This window comes from Mustelus asterias, chromosome 8, assembly GCF_964213995.1.
Source record: "Mustelus asterias chromosome 8, sMusAst1.hap1.1, whole genome shotgun sequence".
Taxonomy (NCBI): Eukaryota; Metazoa; Chordata; class Chondrichthyes; order Carcharhiniformes; family Triakidae; genus Mustelus; species Mustelus asterias.
This window is the reverse complement of record NC_135808.1, coordinates 24,563,369-24,583,631: the sequence shown is the minus strand read 5'-3', so window position 1 is coordinate 24,583,631 and position 20,263 is coordinate 24,563,369. Positions and strand designations below refer to the sequence as shown.

Here is a 20,263-nt window from a genome sequence, read left to right as displayed (position 1 = left end):
ACGTATCAGGTAGACAACATTGGCCGAGTTGAAAGTGTATGTACCGTGTACCTGGTGGATGGTGTTCTCACGTGAGATGATGGCATCCGCATCTTGCAGAGGTGCTGTGGCAGGGTTGTGTGGTGTCGTGGTCACTGTTCTCCTGAAGGCTGGGTAGTTTGATGCGGACAATGGTCTGTTTGAGGTTGTGTGGTTGTTTGAAGGCAAGAAGTGGGGGTGTGGGGATGGCCTTGGCAAGATGTTCGTCTTCATCGATGACATGTTGAAGGCTCCGGAGAAGATGTCGTAGCTTCTCCACTCCGGGGAAGTACTGGACGACGAAGGATACTTTGTCCGCCGTGTCCCGTGTTTGTCTTCTGAGGAGGTCGGTGCGGTTTTTCGCTGTGGCGCATCGGAACTGTCGATCAATTAGTCGAGCACCATATCCTATCCTTATGAGGGCATCTTTCAGCGTCTGGAGGTGTCTGTTGCGATCCTCCTCATCTGAGCAGATCCTGTGAATACGGAGGGCTTGTCCAGAGGGGATGGCTGCTTTAACGTGTTTAGGGTGGAAGCTGGAGAAGTGGAGCATCGTGGAATGCTCAGGACCTTCAACCAACGCTATACACTAAATACATCGATGACATTTTCTTCCTTTGGACTCATGGCGAACAGTCACTGAAACAACGATATGATGTCATCAACAAGTTCTATCCCACCATCAGACTCACCATGGACTTCTCTCCAGAATTGCTTGCACTCTTGGACACACGCATCTCCATCAAGGACGGTCACCTCAGCACTTCACTGTACCGCAAGCCCACGGATAACCTCACGATGCTCCACTTCCCCAGCTTCCACCCTAAACACGTTAAAGAAGCCATCCCCTACAGACAGGCCCTCCATATACACAGGGTCTGCTCAGTTGCCTTCAAACAACTGCACAACCTCAAACAGACCATTGTCCGCAGCAAACTACCCAGCCTTCAGGAGAACAGTGACCACGACACCACACAACCCTGCCACAGCAATCTCTGCAAGATGTGCCGGATCATCGACACGGATGCCATCATCTCACGTGAGAACATCATCCACCAGGTACGCGGTACATACACTTGCAACTCGGCCAACGTTGTCTACCTGATACATTGCAGGAAAGGATGTCTCGAGACATTGTACATTGGGGAGACCATGCAGACGGTACGATAACAGATGAATGAACACCACTCGAGAATCACCAGGCAGGAGTATTCTCTTCCTGTTGGGGAACACTTCAGCAGTCACGGGCATTCAGCCTCCGATCTTCGAGTAAGCGTTCTCCAAGGCGGCCTTCACAACACATGACAACGCAGAATCGCTGAGCAAAAACTGATAGCCAAGTTCCTCACATATGAGGACAGCCTCAACCAGGACTTTGGGTTCATGTCACACTATCTGTGACCCCCACGACTTGCCTGGGCTTGCAAAATCTCACTAACTGTCCTGGCTGGAGACAATACACATCTCTTTAACCTGTGCTTAACCCTCTCTCCACTCACATTGTCTGTACCTTTAAGACTTGATTAGCTGTAAAGACTTGCATTCCAACCATTATTTTGTAAATTGAGTTTGTGTCTTTATATGCCCTGTTTGTGAACAAAACTCCCACTCACCTGATGAAGGGGCAGTGCTCCGAAAGCTTGTGGCTTCTGCTACCTGTTGGACTTTAACCTGGTGTTGTGAGACTTCTTACTGTGCTTACCCCAGTCCAACACTGGCAGCTCCACATCATTATTACAGTACAACAGTGCCCGGTGCATCCTGGGATATTACAGTACAACAAAGCCCAGTGCATCCTGGAAGTTTACTTCAGTCAGATTAAATCAGAGTTTCAGAAAAATAATGGAACTCCTTCTATTGGAGAGAATTCATGAAAATCTAGAAATCAAATAACATAACAATGAATCATCAGCATGGATTTTGAAATGGAAAATCTTATTTTACTCCACTTTGTGAATTTTGTGAGGATGTAACAGAGGGAGGAGTCAATGGTAATGTAATGGATGTAATTTAATATGATTTTTCAAATGAAATCGATAAGGTGACTGGTGATAGACGAATGGATAAGGTCAGAGAATGTGGAGTTAGGGATAAGTGACAGAATGGATCACTCACTGACTTTGAGACAGAAAGCAGAGAGTGTGAGTAAAGGGAGTTATTCAGAGTGACGGAAGGTGGGAAATGGTGTCCCACAAGGATCAGTGCTGGGATCATCGCTGTTCACAACTTACACTCCATAACTTGGATATTGGAATCAAAAATACCATTTCTTAATTTGCAGATGGCACCAAATTGGGGGAATTATTTGATATTGAGGAGAACTGCAGGTAATTCGTAGGACATTAATAAAATTGTAGAATGGGCAAATAATTGGTGTCTGGAGTTCAGCACAGATAAACGTGAGGTAGTTTTCTGTTAAGGATGGATAAGGAGGTCACTTATTACGAGGAAGGTGTCAGTCTGGATGGGATTGAGGAACAAAGGGATCTGGGTGGATAAATACACCAATCAGTAACAGGTTAGACAAGGCTATAAACAAAACAAACAGAAAACCAGGTTTCATTTCTCGAGCGATAGAATTGTACATTAGTAATTACAATTTGTACAATTGTAAGTTATTGCTAAACCTTTATCAAAATTGGTTAGACCACATTTAGAGATTGTGTGCAGTTCCAGTCACCATTTCATACAAAGGATATAGAGTCAGGGGAGAGAGTGTCGAGAAGATTTACAGAGATGATTCCAGAAATGAGTGGGTGGACATCTCAGGAAAGGATTGACCGGCTGGGTCTCTGCTCTCGGGAAAACAGAAGGCTGAGGGTTGACCTAATCGAGGATTTAAAATTCTGAAAGGTTTTCATAGACAGGATACAGAGATAATGTCTCCTCTTGTGGGAAGATCGTAACAAGAGGTCATCAATACAAGATACTCACCAAGAAACCCAGTGGGGAATTCATGAAACCTCTTCACCCAAAGAGTGATGAGAATGTGGGGCTCGCTGCCACAGGGAGTGGCTGAACTGAACAGTATAGTTTAAGGGGAAGATAGACAAGTCACTGAGAGAGAAGGGAATAGGTAGTTAAGATGGTGGAATTAGATGTGGAAAGACGGGAAGAGGTTCAGGTGGAACATTAACACCAGCATCAGCTGGATGGGCTGAAAGGTTGTTTTCTGTGTCGTATATCCTGTGTTTCCTAATTCTCTCTCTCGCTCTCTGATTTTTTTCTTTCTCTCCGATTCATTCTCTCTCCATCGCTCTCGTATTCTCTTCCACTCTTCTCTTCCTATCTCTCCCACTGTCTCCTATTCTCTCCCACTCTGTCTCCCTCTGATGTACACTTATCCCTCTCCCTGATTCACTCAGTCTCTCACATTCTCTCTCTCTGATTCTCACTTTTCCCTCTCCCTGATTCACTCAGTCTCTCTGATTCTCTCTCTCTAACAGAACCAAAGTCTCGCTCCCAGGTTGCTGTTACTGTCGGGATTGTGGTCGGGGTCCTCGTGCTCATCACTCTCATCATTGTGGCTGTCGTCATCTACAACAAGAAAGGTAGGAATTGGAGGGAAAAGAGCGGTGGGTGAACTGTAGTGGATCCAGGCAGTCCGGGAGGCTGGAATTGATTCGTGCCATGACTAGCCTTTCGAATCATTTCATAATGATGGATGTCAGATCCACCGGATGACAGCTCACTGGGGGCAGGGATTCTGGGAGAGTATTCCAGGGTGTCGGTGGCTCAGGCTGTGGGTCGCAGGTTGGTGTGGGGGTGGGGAGGGGGGGGTGGTGGGTGGGTGGAAGAGCTGCAGGGTGGGGACAGGGACAGTTAGGAGCTCATGATAAAGGGGGAGTGTCAGAATTGTGGGAAGGGTCTCAAATTGGATGAGGAGTTCAGGGTATCAGTGAGGGCTCAGCTAAGAGTGAGGGTCTAGGGTCAGGGTGGGAGTGAGGGTCCAGGGTCAGGGTGGGAGTGAGGGTCTCGGGTTGTGGTGGGAGTGAGGGTTCAGAATTGTGTTGTAGGGGCTCAGTACGAGCGAGAGTTCCAGCCTCTGTCTCTGATTTTCTCTCAGTCTCGTCACTCACTGAGCATTCCATGTTTTACAGGGAGAGGGAAGAGTGACTACAATCCTGCAAATAGTAAGCTGATCATCAAACATTGTCCCTGTGCCACTGTGTACATTATTGTTCATTCTGTTTCAAATATAGCGTGTGTGTGTGTGTGCGCGTGTGCGTGCATCGTGCGTTTGTGTGTGGGTGTGTGGGCTTCTGTGTGTCACCGTTAGTATGGGTGTGTGAGAACCTCTTCCTCTGTGTCTGTCTGTCTTTGTCTCTCTCATTCTCTCTTTATCATATCCACAGTCTCTGCCTCTGTCTCTCTGATGTTGAACAATGTTTTAACACCTCTTCTTCCTTTAACAGCTTCTGATGATGGGGATTCCTCACCCAGACCCTCCACAAGTACCTGAGGTATGAACTGTGTTGATAAATATTGGGAGCTGATCCTTCTAACTGGGATATTCCCGCTGGATTTAGCTGTACAATCGGGTGGGTGGGATGTGAGCTCAGTGTCTGTCTCTCGCTGCATCGTCACTAAAGAGCAGCTCATCCAATCCAACACTGAGCTTTGAGACTGGCCTTCTGGAGACGGCTGCTCCTGTACAGTCTGAGGGTGGAGACATTGTGGGTTTTGACCTGTAGAGACATCCGGAAACATCTCACCCTGGACAGCCTCCTCTGAGCTGCTCAATTTCCTGAAGGAATTTGTAACTCCCAGACTTTTCCCTGAAGTTGGTCACTGAGCTGTGCCGCTCCCACAGGTTTTTATTTTAGTCGTGTTTTGTGATGAGTCTGATCATTAGCTGGATGCTTGGGGTGTGCAGTAGAGTTTAGGAGTTAAGCTGGTGTTTGGTGGTCTGATGGGATTAGCTGGTGTTTGGTGCTCTATTGGGTTTAGCTGGTGTTTGCGGCTCTGATGGGTTTAGCTGGTGTTTGGGGTCCTGATGGATTTAGCTGGTGTTTGGGGTTCTGATGGGTTTAGCTGTTGTTTGGGGGTCTGATGGGTTTTGCTGGTGTTTGGGGGTCTGATGGGTTTAGCTTGTGTTTGGGGGTCTGATGGGTTTTGCTGGTGTTTGGGGGTCTGATGATTTAAGCTGGTGTTTGGTGGTCTGATGGGATTAGCTGGTGTTTGGTGCTCTATTGGGTTTAGCTGGTGTTTGCGGCTCTGATGGGGTTAGCTGGTGTTTGGGGTCCTGATGGGTTGAGCTGGTGTTTGGGATTCTGATGGGTTTAGCTGTTGTTTGGGGGTCTGATGGGTTTTGCTGGTGTTTGGGGGTCTGATGGGTTTAACTGATGTTAAGGAGTCTGATGGGTTTAGCTGGTGTTTGGGGATCTGATGGGTTTTGCTGGTGTTTGGGGGTCTGATAGGTTTTAAGAACAAAGAACAATAAAGCACAGGAACAGGCCCTTCGGCCCTCCAAGCCCGTGCCGCTCCCTGGTCCAAACTAGACCATTCTTTTGTATCCCTCCATTCCCACTCCGTTCATATGGCTATCTAGATAAGTCTTAAACATTCCCAGTGTGTCCGCCTCCACCACCTTGCCTGGCAGCGCATTCCAGGCCTCCACCACCCTCTGTGTAAAATATGTCCTTCTGATATCTGTGTTAAACCTCCCCCCCCCCCCTTCACCTTGAACCTATGACCCCTCGTGAACGTCACCACCGACCTGGGGAAAACCTTCCCACCGTTCACCCTATCTATGCCTTTCATAATTTTATACACCTCTATTAAGTCTCCCCTCATCCTCCGTCTTTCCAGGGAGAACAACCCCAGTTTACCCAATCTCTCCTCATAACTAAGCCCCTCCATACCAGGCAACATCCTGGTAAACCTCCTCTGCACTCTCTCCAAAGCCTCCACGTCCTTCTGGTAGTGTGGCGACCAGAACTGGATGCAGTATTCCAAATGTGGCCGAACCAACGTTTTATACATCTGCAACATCAGACCCCAACTTTTATACTCTATGACCCGTCCTATAAAGGCAAGCATGCCATATGTCTTCTTCACCACCTTCTCCACCTGTGACGTCACCTTCAAGGATCTGTGGACTTGCACACCCAGGTCCCTCTGCGTATCTACACCCTTTATGGTTCTGCCATTTATCGTATAGCTCCTCCCTACATTATTTCTACCAAAATTCATCACTTCACATTCATCAGGATTGAACTCTATCTGCCATTTCTTTGCCCAAATTTCCAGCTATCTATATCCTTCTGTTGCTTCTGACAATGCTCCTCACTATCTGCAAGTCCTGCCAACTTTGTGTCGTCCGCAAACTTACTGATCACCCCAGTTACACCTTCTTCCAGATCGTTTATATAAATCACAAATAGCAGAGGTCCCCATACAGAGCCCTGCGGAACACCACGAGTCACAGGCCTCCAGCCGGAAAAAGACCCTTCCACTACCACCCTCTGTCTTCTGTGACCAAGCCAGTTCTCCACCCATCTAGCCACCGCCCCCTTTATCCCATGAGATCCAACCTTTTTCACCAGCCTATCATGAGGGATTTTGTTAAACGCTTTACTAAAGTCCATATAGACCATATCCACGGCCCTTCCCTCGTCCACCATTCTGGTCACTTCTTCAAAAAACTCCGCCAGGTTAGTGAGGCATGACCTCCCTCTCACAAAACCATGCTGACTATCATTAATGAGTTTATTCCTTTCTAAATGGGCATACATCCTATCTCTAAGAATCTTCTCCAACAACTTCCCCACCACGGACGTCAAGCTCACCGGCCTATAATTACCCGGGTTATCCTTCCGACCCTTCTTAAATAATGGGACCACATTAGCTATCCTCCAATCCTCTGGGACCTCACCTACGTCCAGTGACGAGACAAAGATTTGCGTCAGAGGCCCAGCGATTTCATCTCTTGTCTCCCTGAGCAGCCTTGGATAGATTCCATCAGGCCCTGGGGATTTGTCAGTCTTTATATTCTCTAACAAACCGAACACTTCCTCCCTTATAATGGAGATTTTCTCTAATGGTTCAACATTCCCCTCCTAGACACTCCCAATCAACACATCCCTCTCCTTTGTGAATACTGACGCAAAGTATTCATTTAGGATCTCCCCTACTTCTTTGGGCTCCAAGCATAATTCCCCACTTTTGTCCCTGAGAGGTCCGATTTCTTCCCTGACAACCCTTTTGTTGCTAACGTATGAATAAAATGCCTTGGGATTCTCCTTAATCCTGTCTGCCAAGGACATTTCGTGACCCATTTTTGACCTTCTAATTCCCCATTTGAGTTCTTTCCTACTTGCTTTGTACTCCTCCAGAGCTCCCTCCGTTTTTAGCTGCCTGGACCTAACATACGCCTCTCTTTTCTTTTTGACTAGTCCCTCAATTTCCCTGGTTATCCACGGTTCTCGAATCCTACCCTTCCTATCCTTTTTTACAGGCACATGCCTGTCCTGTAGCCCTAACAACTGTTCCTTAAAAGACTGGTGTTTGGGGCTCCGATGGGTTTTGCTGGTGTTTGGGGGTCTGATGTGTTTAACTCGTGTTAGGGAGTCTGATGTGTTTCGCTGGTGTTTGGGGGTCAGATGGATTTTGCTGGTATTTGTGGTCTGATGGGATTGGCTGGTGTTTGGGGCTCTGATGGTTTTTGCTGGTGTTTGGAATTATGATGGGTTTAGCTGGTGTTTAGGGCTCTGATGGGTTTAGCTGGTGTTTGGGGATCTGCTGGGTTTTACTGGTGTTTGAGGGTCTGATGGGTTTAGCTGGTGTTTGGGGATCTGATGGGTTTAGCTGGTGTTTGGGGCTCTGATGGGTTTAGCTGGTGTGTGGGGCTCTGTTGGGTTTAGCTGGTGTTTGGGGCTCTTGTGGGTTTAGCTGGTGTTTCGGGGGTTTGATGGGTTTTGCTGGTATTTGGGGGTCTGATGGGTTTTGCTGGTGTTTGTGCTCACAGAGTCATAGAGGTTTACAGCATGGAAACAGGCCCTTCGGTCCAACTTGTCCATGCCGCCCTTATATTTTTTTTAAAACCCCGAAACTAATCCCAATTGCCCGCATTTGGCCCATATCCCTCTATACGCATCGTACCCATGTAACTATCTAAATGCTTTTTAAAAGATAAAATAGTACCCGCCTCTACTACTACCTCTGGCAGCTTGTTCCAGACACTCACTATCCTCTGTGTGAAAAAATTGCACCTCCTGGACACTTTTATATCTCTCCCCTCTCACCTTAAACCTATGCCCTCTAGTTTTAGACTCCCCGACCTTTGGGAAAAGATATTGCCTCTCTACCTTGTCTATGCCCCTCATTATTTTATAGACCTCTATAAGGTCACCCCTTAGCCTCCTACACTCCAGAGAAAAAAGTCCCAGTCTATTCAGCCCCTCCTCATAACTCAATCCATCAAGTCCCGGTACCATCCTAGTAAATCTTTTCGGCACTCTTTCTAGTTTAATAATATCCTTTCTATAATAGGGTCACCAGAATTGCATACAGCATTCCAAGTGTGGCCTTACCAATTCCTTGTACAACTTCAACAAGACGTCCCAACTCCTGTATTCAATGTTCTGACCGATGAAACCAAGCATGCCGAATGCCTTCTTCACCACTCTGTCCACCTGTGACTCCACTTTCAAGGAGCTATGAACATGTACCCCTAGATCTCTTTGTTCTGTAACTCTCCCCAATGCCCGACCATTAACTGAGTAACTGCTACCCTGGTTCAATCTACCAAAATGCATCACCTCGCAGTTGTCTAAATTAAACTCCATCTGCCATTCGTCAGCCCACTGGCCCAATTGATCAAGATCCCGCTGCAATTGGAGATAACCTTCCTCACTGTCCACCATGCCACCAATCTTGGTCTGATGGGTTTTGCTCGTGTTAGGGGTCTGCTGGGTTTAGCTGGTGTTTGGAGGTCTGATGGGATTTGCTGCTGGTGTGTGGTTGGAATGTTGAAGGATAGAATATTTATGATTGAGAGCGAGGCCATTCAGCCCATCATATCCCTTCCTGTTCATGAAGAACTCTCCTGCTTAATCTCACCTCATGTACTTGATCTGTAGCTCTGTCGATCACAGCTCTTCAACTCGACGTCCAAGAATTGATTCAATGTGGTGAGAGTTTCTGCGTCTACCATCCTTTCAGACAGTGCTTCAGCTGTCATCTGTCTGGTGTTGTTACAATTCTAGCAAAACCATTCTGCTGTCTGTCTCAACTGATGAAAGAAAAGCATGTTATGTACCTTCTTTACCATGTAATTAACCTGTCCTGAAAACTTTCCCAATCTGTGGACACGCACTCCTGGATCCCTCTGTTCCTCCACATTACTCATTATCCTCCCAGTTATTGGGGATTCCCTTTGCCTTGTTCATCCTCCCGAAATCCATCACCTCTCACTGCTCCGGACTGAATTCCATTTTCCAATGTTCTTCCCAACTGCCCAGACCATCTCTGTCTTCCTACAGTCTGAAGCTTTCCTCTTCACTAAAAACCAACACAGATAATATTTGTACCTCTGTCAACTTCTTTATCATTCCTGCTGCATTTGAATCTAAATGATTCACATGAACTACAAAAAGTGAGGCGTGAGTGCTGGGTCCTGTGGAACCCCCACTGGTAACAAGAAGTCTTGTTTAGGTCTGAGAAGTCTCTCAACATCAGGGTAAAATCCAACTCGGAATCACGAGCTTTCGGAGAACTGCTCCTTCGTCAGATGAGTGATGGTCAGTCCAACGCCGGCATCTCCACATCATGGACATCATTCTAGTCGCAATCAACCCCTTAACCCTTTGCTTCCTGCCACTGAGCTAATTTGGGGTCTGATTTGTCAATGTCTCTTGGATCTCGATGAGTTTTACATTTCTGACCAGCCTGCCATGTGGGACCTTGTCCAAAGCATGATTAAAATGCATGTTGACCATGTCCACCTCACTGCCCTCATCAACCCTCCTTCTCACCTCTTCCAAATTTTCAGTCAGAAAGCTTGAGATGAGCTCCCCTTAAATCCACGCTAACTTTCCTCGACTAATCTGTGCCTTTCTCGATGAAGGTTTGTACCGTTCCCCATAATTGGTTCCAACAATGTTCCCACTGCCGAAGTTACACTAACTGGTGTATAATTACTCAGATTGTCCCTTCTCTTTTCAATCCATGGTGTAATGTTGGCAGTCATTTAATCTTCTTCCACACTCCTGTAACCCGGGAGGAATGATTCTGATGATCAGAGCCTCTGCAATTCCCTCCTTTGCTTCTTTTAACCCGGTGATTTACCATCTTTCAAAGTTATAAAATCCCTGAATACATCATCTCTTACAATGTTTATCTGATGCAGTAATTCACACACTTCTTCTTTAAGTGCAATATCAGCATTGCTCCCTGTTTCCCAAAGACAGTGGCAATGTATTTATTCACAACCTCAACACATTCTCCCTCCTCTCTCACAGACTATCTTATTGGTCTCCACCAGGCCTTACTCTTTCCTTATCCTTTTCTCTTCAGGTACTTAAAGAACATCCTTGGAGGTTCCTTGATTTTTCTTGCCAGTATTTTGTCGTGCCCCCTCTCCTTTCCCAGTATTCCTCTCTCTGTATCTCTTCCAGGTTTCTGCATTATTAGGCGTGAGGGGTCTGATGGATTTTGCTGCTGTTTTTTGTGGAGGTCTGATGGGTTTTGTTGGGTGTGTTCCAGCTCTGCTGGCTTTGCCTCAGTTTTTCTTTCTCATCCCCAGTGCCCTCCAGTGCATTCCAGGGTTTGTAATCCAGGAACACCAGTTCCCAAGAACAGCAGCAGGAGAGGATGAGAGAATGAGGGAAGATGTGATTTCATCAAGGTGACAGCGACCGACTGATTCAAGCTCCACATTTGTGATTCTGTTTAAATGGAACTGTGATGATGGTTAGGAAGTAATTGCTTTTTCTGGAGCTGCACTTTCTAAGCTATTCTGATCTGAGCTGTTTATTCTGCACAGTCACTGGAGGACGATCTTATGAAAAAAATTCTCTGTCCAGAAAGAGCATGAAAATGGGAGAGTTTCTGATCCGCCTTTTGGCGACTCCAAATCTACAATCTTATGCACTTGTTTCTCACCCTTGTCGGGGGAGGGGGCAGATCTTAAATAACCAGAATGCTGCCTGAAAGCATCAGAGGACACCATTGCGCATGTGCAGATCCCTCTGCTCTGAGCGACAGAGAGACCTGTCAGTCAGCCTCTGCTGCTTTCACCAGACCTCCATGGCCTAAACACGGACTCCCCAGCTGCCTAATGGAACCCTGATGGTCGGACCAATTGACCCCGTGACCCCCTACATGCCCGGACAGACCAAACCGCGCCTCTGGGACAGATTGAACCCCGTGACCCCCCTCCCCCCAATTCGGACCCACTTTCCCTGTCCATCCCACCACCGATCGCAATGCAGTAGCCCCCACTACTTCCCTCACTGATGGCAAATACTTAGTGGCAGTAGCCCCCTCACACCCCAAATTGCAAATGCATAGCGTGCAGCGCACCGCCCCCCCCCCCCCCCGGCCCCCATCACCACAGGTTGGTCCCACCCCAGTAGAGCCCCCCTCCAAATCATCAGGCTCCACACCCTTCCCACTCCCACTGCCTGGTGGGCACTTCCAAGATACCAGGCTGGCACTGTCCGCAAGGCACTCCCCCCAACTTCTCGGGGTGGCTTCAATGGCTTCTGGATCCACTAGCGAGGCATCGGGTCTGGTCCCTGTTGTGATTCTCGCTGGAGTGAACCTCTCCCGTGAGGCCACAGAGACGAGAGCCCAGATGATTGCGCCGCGGGCTCGCTCATTTTGTTCATAACAGGTTTTGAATGTAGTCAAGTATTTTATTCAGCCTCGCGCCGCAATGTGTGAGAAATCGGGAGCGAATCTCATCTGTATTGAACTCATGAATTCCAATATCTTCTGCCCTTTCCTGATTTTTTCTTTTAATGTCTGTTATTCATTAGTGAGTGTGTTTATGTCACATCCCCCCTTCCCAAGCACTCTGTCTGGGGAAATAACAAACATTATTGAAATATCAGAGCCTTTGTATCAAACTGTCACCGCGATCTGACATTTGGAGCTGCAGATAAGTTTCCCATTCTTGTCACTGTTGGAAATATTGTTACACTTTGCAGTATTGGACACAATTGTTACGTGTGTGTGTGTGTTTTATTAAAACAACAGAAAAGGTTTATTCTGCTTGGAGCTGAATGGGTTAATTCTAAATTAGAACACGTTCGGTGAAGGAATTCACTGTCACCGCGATTTCAAAAAGAGACTGGGTTACAATGTTCTCAGAGTAATGGCGGTTTCAGCAGAACAAAGATATTTCTTCATGTCTTGTGGATTCACCATTTCAAACTGGATACTTCCGAATAAAAACCTTGGAGAAAAATGGATTAGAAGATAACGTGCCAAATGTTCCCCAGGGTCATTTTTATGAAGATTTTAAACACAAGAATAATCCATGAGCAATCACCTTAAATTCAGCTCCTGAATTCGAAGTTACACCATCAAAGCTTTAAAAAAACGACCCCACTCTGACAGATGTGAATTTGTATCTGGATTAGAAATCTCGCATGTTTCACCCGTTTCAACAGAGTTTCATTGTAGCGGCAACAAGCTCCCAGTTTAAAAACTTTTAAACTGTTCTCCCCCTTTAGACCTAACCATTTTCAGGAAAAAACATCAGAGTTGGAGCTGGCCTAAAGGAACAGCAATGCAGAGCATTCACACAGCCTTTCCTCATTCACTAACAGGGAGTTTACACACACACATCTGTACACACAATTCTTTCTCACATCACTTCAAGTTTCACTCTGGATCTTTTCAACATTAAAAACGTGTCTTTTAAAAGGGGATAAAATAAATTCCATCACATCTTCTTTCTTCACTAATGTCTGTTGTTGAAACTAAGGGAAAACCTCGTTTCACAAATAACAGAAAAGGAAACATTGAAGATTGTTACATTGCAACTACAGAGGGCGGAGTTTCCAACAGAGTATGTTTCAATTCCAAAACTTCTCCAAACTTCTTCAACTTGAAAATTATAGGACAATGGGCCAAATAGCCTGTCAACACCAGAACAATTCTGTAACTCCAAATGTCAAGGAGAGATAGTTAGCTTCACTAATGTTAGAGATGGCCATTGCCTGGCACTTGTGGGTGTGAATGTAATCGTCCACTTATCAGCGTAAGCCTGAATTTTGTTCACCTCTTGCATCACATAGAATCCACAGAATTCCTACAGTGCAGAAGGAGGCCATTTAGCTCATCACCTCCATGCTGATTCTCCAAAAGAGCATCTTATCCAAATTGACAGTTGGCCATAGCCAGAATTGAACCTTGATCCCTGGTATAGTGAGGCAGCAGCGCCAACTACTGTGCCACCGTGTCACCCACATGGACACAGGTTGCTTCACATCCTTTAGATCTGTGCACAGAATGGAGGAATATTCATTTAGTAAAAGGAACAGTTTGTTTACAAATCAGGATATCTCTGAACAGAAACAACCCGGTTGTTCACACAGTATTTTAAACTTTATTGTGAGTTTCTTCAATTTCATTTTTCTAACCTTCTGATATTCCACCAACCAGACATCAACAGCCCATTTCTGAAAAGCAGCGAGATCCATTTCTTCATCCTGATTCAATAATCTAATCTTTGGTCTCACATCTCCGTGATCTCTCACTATTTGTTTCTTCCTGTCGACTTTCTCCCAAACATTCCAATCTCCCGACTCTGATCCAAGCATCAAATCTCCAAATACTGTTTCTTTGTGCACCATTTTACCTTTCAATTTAACTCTGCCCGATCAACTCTTCACTTTTTCAAATCAATTCCTTCCTGAACAAACACAGTAACTTTTCAAACAGGACTCGACAAGCTGTGTCCTGTGTGTATCCCGGGGGGAGTGATTCTCCCATCCCGCCACACTAATGTTTAGCACAGCAGGTTGAGAGAATTGCGTGTCGTTCGACTCACGGGATTTGCGCATGCGTTCCGCCGTGCGCACCTCTCCTCGCGTCAGATATGCAGCACCATCTGAGCCGTGAGGGAGACCAGAGGGAGGTTTGCGATCAGGGTGGCCTGAGGGATCAGCCTGGGGGGTGTGCTGGGGAGGAGGTCTGCTGGGGTGGGGTTATCATCACTGCTGGAGGGGAACATCAGCTGGAGGGGCAGCACTGCCAGGGTCCCGGGATAGCCAGTGATTGGGAGAATGACAGATAGGGGCCACTGCGCATGTGTAGAGTTCCGGAATTGTCTGTGACTATGCCCCGCCCCCCCCGAGCTTTTCATGATAGAGAAACCCTACAGTGCAGAAGGAGGCCATTCGGCCCATCGAGTCTGCACCGACCACAATCCCACCCAGGCCCTACCCCCACATATTTACCCACTAATCCCTCTAACCTACGCATCCCAAGGGGCAATTTTTAACCTGGCCAATCAACCTAACCCGCACATCTTTGGACTGTGGGAGGAAACCGGAGCACCCGGAGGAAACCCACGCAGACACGAGGAGAATGTGCAAACTCCACACAGACAGTGACCCAAGCTGGGAATCGAACCCGGGACCCTGGAGCTGTGAAGCAGCAGTGCTAACCACTGTGCTACCGTGCCGCCCCATTCCCGATTGAGACCTCTGCATTGCACAGAGTGTGGGAGAGTCAAGTGTGAAGTTGCACTGAAAAAACTGGAGTGATTTGCACCAGTTTTCCCGCAAAGTCCAAACTTAGAACTTTTTTGGGAGAATTGCGGCCCTGAATTCTTCAATGGTATTTGGTGTCCAGTTACTATTTACATAATTAAACAGGAACAGGGTTTGATATCAGGACACGACACAGCTCAGACTGAGAGGGACAGTATCAGTACAGGACACAGCTCAGAATGAGAGGGACAGTAGCAGTACAGGACACAGCTCACAGACTGAGAGGGACAGTATCAGTACAGGACATGAGAGGGACAGTAGCAGTACAGGACACAGCTCAGACTGAGAGGGACAGAATCAGTACAGGACACAGCTCAGACTGAGAGGGACAGAATCAGTACAGGACACAGCTCAGACTGAGAGGGACAGTATCAGTACAGGACACAGCTCAGACTGAGAGTGACAGAATCAGTACAGGGTGCAGCTGGGAGACACTCGGAAAAGTTTTTCCATAGATTTCCCGTCCCAACCTGGTGAAGGAAGCAACAATTTTTGAACGGAATGTGCTGGTCCCTCTGTGTGCAGTGATTTCGATCGATGATGGGGTGTGAGCAGGGAGTGCCGGGGTTAGATATTAACCTCAGTCAGTAGAGAACATGAGGGATAACAGCAGGAATAGACTGTTCATCCTCATGAGACTGTCCCATCATTCAACACAATCATGGCTAATCTTCTGCCTCATCTCAATTTCAGTCCTACTCTCTGGACACCTCCATTCCCTGAGACACCACAAATCTGTCTCTCTTCAATATCTTCAGGAATGAAGCATCCACAATTCTCTGGGATAGAGAATCAAAGGTTCACAACCCTTTGAGTGAAGAAATTTCTCCTCATCTTAAATGATTCACCTCTTACCCTGAGGCTTTGCCCTCATGTTTTATTGCTCATCAACAGAAAGAATCTTTCACTATCGACCCTATCAAGCCCTGTCAGAGTCCAACCTTTTCCAGTGAGATTACCTCTCATTGTTCTGAACTCCAATGAATAAATCCCCAACCTGCTCAACTTACTCTCATAAAACAAATCCCAATCATTCCAAATAAACATTCTCTGTACATCTGCCAGAAAAACACTGACACAAATTACAGGTGTGGTGTTAACAATGGTGTGTACATTTGTCACAAGGCTGATTTATTCTGTTCTGTAATCCCTTTACAATAAAGACCAAAGTACCATTTGCTTTCCTGGTTGTGCTTTAAAGGCGTGGCACGGTGGCACATTGCTGTCTCACAGCACCAGGGACCCTGGTCCAATCCGAGTTTGCATGACTCTATGTGGAGTTTGCACATTCTCCCTCTATGATTCTACCTGGAGGAGTTTCTGTGTTCCTTGTAGACTGCATACAAGTGACTCATTTTAAAAGAAGTGTTCTACTTTTCCATCCTTGCTCGCAAAGTTGAATAGCCCCCACAGCTGTGTCCTCTGCCACATACAGGCAGTTTGAGTGCTTTCCAACTGTGTGAAACAGGAAGGAACATTTCAACTCAAAGACACAGTCATTATGACATGTGTATTCACTGAACCCACAGCCAAAACTGTTTGACTTCATTTCACCTGAATTAATAAGTCCATCAATGTGCTCTGGTCTCAGAAATATCCTTACACAGAATCAGTTATGGGCAGCACGATGGCAAGTGGTTAGCACTGCTGCCTCATTGCGCAACGGTCCCGGATTCAATTCCGGCTTTGGGTCATTGTCTGTGCGGAGTTTGCACATTCTCCCCGTGTCTGCGTGGGTTTCCTCCGGGTGCTCCGGTTTCCTCCCACAGTCTGAAAAATGTGCTGCTTAGGTGCATTGGCCATGCTAAATTCTCCCTCAGTGTATCCGAACATGCACCGCAGTGTGGCAACTAGGAGATTTTCACAGCAACTTCATTGCAGTGTTAATGTAAGCATACTTGTGACTAATAAATAACTTTAAAATAAACTTTAAAAAACATTTCAAATCTGCAGATATTTCAATAGGTCAGAGAGGCTGAGTGTGAGATTAATACTGTGCTTGTCTCCGAAACAATATCACAAAGAGATGAGACTGCCTCTTCGACAGAACTTTTTTAGGTAAGAGACAGACTTTACAAGGTTTCCTGGAACCAATACTTTGTTTGATCATCTGTGCCACACAACGAAGGCTCACTCTGACTCTGTCTCTCACTCTGCCCTCTCTTTGCACAGTGTAGCAAAGTAGGACGCTCTTAGTGAAGGCTGGACTTGCTTCAATGTAAAGGGCTACTAGCAGGCTGGTTTAGCAGAGTGACATCCGTACGGACCAGTACGAATTCGCAGAAGGCCATATTGTGTTGGCAGGAGACACAGTCTAACCCCCACATCCACCCACATTACACTCCATCTACCACCTTGCAGCCCATTTGATTAACTTCTCCACATCACTTTGCAGCTCTCTCCATGTCCTCCATACAGTTTGCGTTTCATAGAAACATAGAAAAGAGGAACAGGAGTAGGCCATTCGGCCCTTCAATCCTGCTCTGCCATTCATTATCATCATGGCTGATCTTCCAACTTAATAGCCTGATCCAGTCTCCACCATTGATCCCCTTCGCCCCTCCTTCTTGAAAATAAACAATGTTTTAGCCTCAATGGCTTGTTGAGGTAATGAATTCCACAGGCTTTCCACTATCTGGGTGAAGTTATTTCTCTTCATCTCAGTCCTCAATGGTTTACCCTTTATCTTTAGAGGACAACCCATGGTTCTGGACTCCCCCACCATCCTTCCTGCACTTGCTCTGTCTCTTCCTGTTACAATTTTATAGGTTTCTATGAGATGCCCCTCATTCTTCTAAACTCCAGCAAATACAATCCTGTTATGGTTGAGGTCAGAAACTAGAAAGGGTTTTATGGAGCTCGCCTGGATCATAAGTTTTGCATCATCAATTTGGCTCGGAATAACATGATAGGCTTCCCTTCAGATATGATTCAATTGATCCACTCGGGAGCTTTTATCAAACAAAGTTTATTTAAGAATATAGTTAATCTGAACAGTCAGAAAATTAGCAAGAACTCTTATGAATTACAAACAAGAAACAAAACAATCACGATAATGTATAATCCTTAACAAATATATCTAATGTGTTCCAATCAAACCAATCCCATAGACAAAATACCCTGTTCACAGGGTTAACACAGCACAGTCTAATGCTCATGTGATACTGGACTTGAGTCCTTTGGATGAAGTCTGCAGTTCCCTGGATAGACTCGGAACAGTTTGGAGTCAGAACAGCTTCCACAAACACCAGGGACTCTCGGCAAGCCACCAACAGCAGATTTCTCCCCTTCAGAAAGGCTTTCAGCTTACGAGCAGAATTTCCAAAACCAGGGAGAGAGAGAGAGAGAGACTTTCAGCTTGCTGCCCCTTCTGAAACTCAACTCTACCTGCAGCCAAACAGAAAATGAAACCTTAAACTCACTGAAAAAAAAACTGTCCAAAAACACATGTCCATCCTCCTAGCAATGCAAGGTCACAAAACAACCCAGAGTTAAAATAGACAGACCCCATTTAAACAATTGAAGTAGCAATAAAAGGACATCTCCAATCAAACCAGCAGCAAATGACATTACCTGAGGCTGTGAGCTGAGAAAATATTGAAGCTGTGAGAGTTGCAGAGATCATGATTTTTAAAAAACTTTCTCAAAAGTACACTGACGTCACAATCCCAACCGACTCAATCTCTCCTCATTTCCTATCTTTGTAGCTGCTCCAAATTTAGATCCATCACATTCTGTCTCTGCATCTGAGTCACACATAAAGATTGTCAATGACTGATTGTCCCAGCACTGATCCTAGTGACACTCCACTAATCACAGTCGGCCAACTTGTAAATGCCCCATTTATGCCAAATCAATGTTTCCTGTCCATTAGCCAATCCTCTATTCATGCAAATACATTGCCCTCAACTCCTGTACAATTAAAGAACAAGGACATTGGGTCTCTATGCAGAGGATAGGCTTTTTAAAATAAAGGATAAAGATTGAAAGGGTTCAATGCTGTCGTGCTGGTGTTCCCTCATGTGAAGACCAGTGGATGTCTGGCGTTTCACACCAACAGAGCTTTGGCGCGGAGGAGAATATGGATCTGGACCAATTCTTCCTGTTTCAGCTTTGCAGGTCCAAAATGCAGACAGGTTACACTCAGATGAGGATTCTCTGGCAGGTAGTAGTGAACCAGACACAACTTGAGGCAAGGTAGAGAGAGAATCAGGTCGGGCCGTCTCCATTTCTCAACTTATTCCCCAAGGAGACTGATTTCAAAACCAACAGGTTCAAAACTTAAACTCTGTCCCTGCCATGTGATTTCCAGAACATCACTAGCCTTTACTTTTCAGTTTTATTCCCCATCAATTAAAGTGATTCCAGTTCAGAACAAACAAACATCTCTTCCTCAAGTCCCACACAGCTCAGGTGAAGACAGGCTGGCTCCCTGTCCAAGGAGAACTTATGGCCTTCTTAAAAAAAATTGCGAGGTCATCATCCATTACCAGATAATGCAATGTCTTTCCAAGATATTTGGAAGGTATGATTGTCCCAACACATTGGATTAGTCCTACTGTCAGTCAGAAGTTTCTCATCTCCAATAATTCAGCAAATTTCCTCTGCACCCTCTCCAAGGCCTCGACATCCTTCCTGAAACATTGTGACCAGAAACGGATACAATTCTCCAGCTGAGATCGAATCAATATTTTATCAATGTTCAGCGTGACCTCCTTGCTTTTGTAATCTGTGCTTCTATTTATAAAGCAATGGGGTCCAAATGCTTCTTTCACAGCCTCATCACACCTTCCTGCCAGCCTCATACTCACTCAGGTCTCTCTGTTCCCACAATCCCTTTATCGCCGTCCCATTCAGTTTAGATTACCTGTTTATCTTCTTCCCTTCAAACTGCATCACTTAAAACGCTTCTCTGCATTGTATTTGTATCTGCCCATTTCACCATTCTCTCTAAGGGCACATTGAACTTTATCTGGAGGGGGCTGGTATATAAAGTGATGGAAGTGAAGCTTCAGTTTAACAGAGTCTTGGTCAGACACTTTCGGAGTCACTGTGTTCAGTTCTGGACACCACACCTCAGGAAGGAGAGATTGGTCTTGGAGGGGGTGCAGTTCTGATCACCAGAATAATAAAAGGAGGTTAAATAAAAGGGTTTTTTATTCCCCAGCTTTTAGAATGTTGATGGGTGATCTGATCGATCTGTTTATAATGTTAAAATAATTCAGCAGTGTGGAATCCACATCCAGTCTCTCCACAATAAAAAGTTAACAATTGGAGCTTTTCAATCTCAGAGTGACAGATTTTTATTGGGTAATGATATCTGAGGATATGGTTTATAGTCAGAAACTGGGGTCCAGATCAGCAGTGATCTCACTGAATGGTTCGCTCAGACCTGCTGCTGTTCTTAATGTCCTTCCCTCTGTCACTGTATCAAACTCCTTTCAGCTGATTCCACCCGGCAACTGATGATGTCAGCAGCTGTATTTATCTGATTGGACAGTTCTCAACATTGAGGC

General features: G+C 45.9%; 1 protein-coding gene across 2 annotated transcripts in view; it reads left to right on the top strand.

The window, feature by feature from the left end:
• Positions 1–20,263, top strand: part of LOC144496932 (class I histocompatibility antigen, F10 alpha chain-like) — a 126,365-nt gene that overhangs the window by 4,968 nt on the left and 101,134 nt on the right. Inside the window, exons 5-8 of one of the 2 annotated variants that reach the window (XR_013498474.1) lie at positions 3,465–3,569; positions 4,119–4,151; positions 4,434–4,481; positions 10,766–11,857. Coding sequence is in view for 1 of the 2 variants with exons in the window: in XM_078217553.1 (XP_078073679.1) it covers positions 3,465–3,569; positions 4,119–4,151; positions 4,434–4,480 (185 nt within the window). In the remaining variant the exon portion in view is untranslated. Of the gene's footprint in view, positions 1–3,464; positions 3,570–4,118; positions 4,152–4,433; positions 4,482–10,765; positions 12,308–20,263 lie in introns of those variants that run through there. The other variant, XM_078217553.1, reaches the window with a different exon arrangement.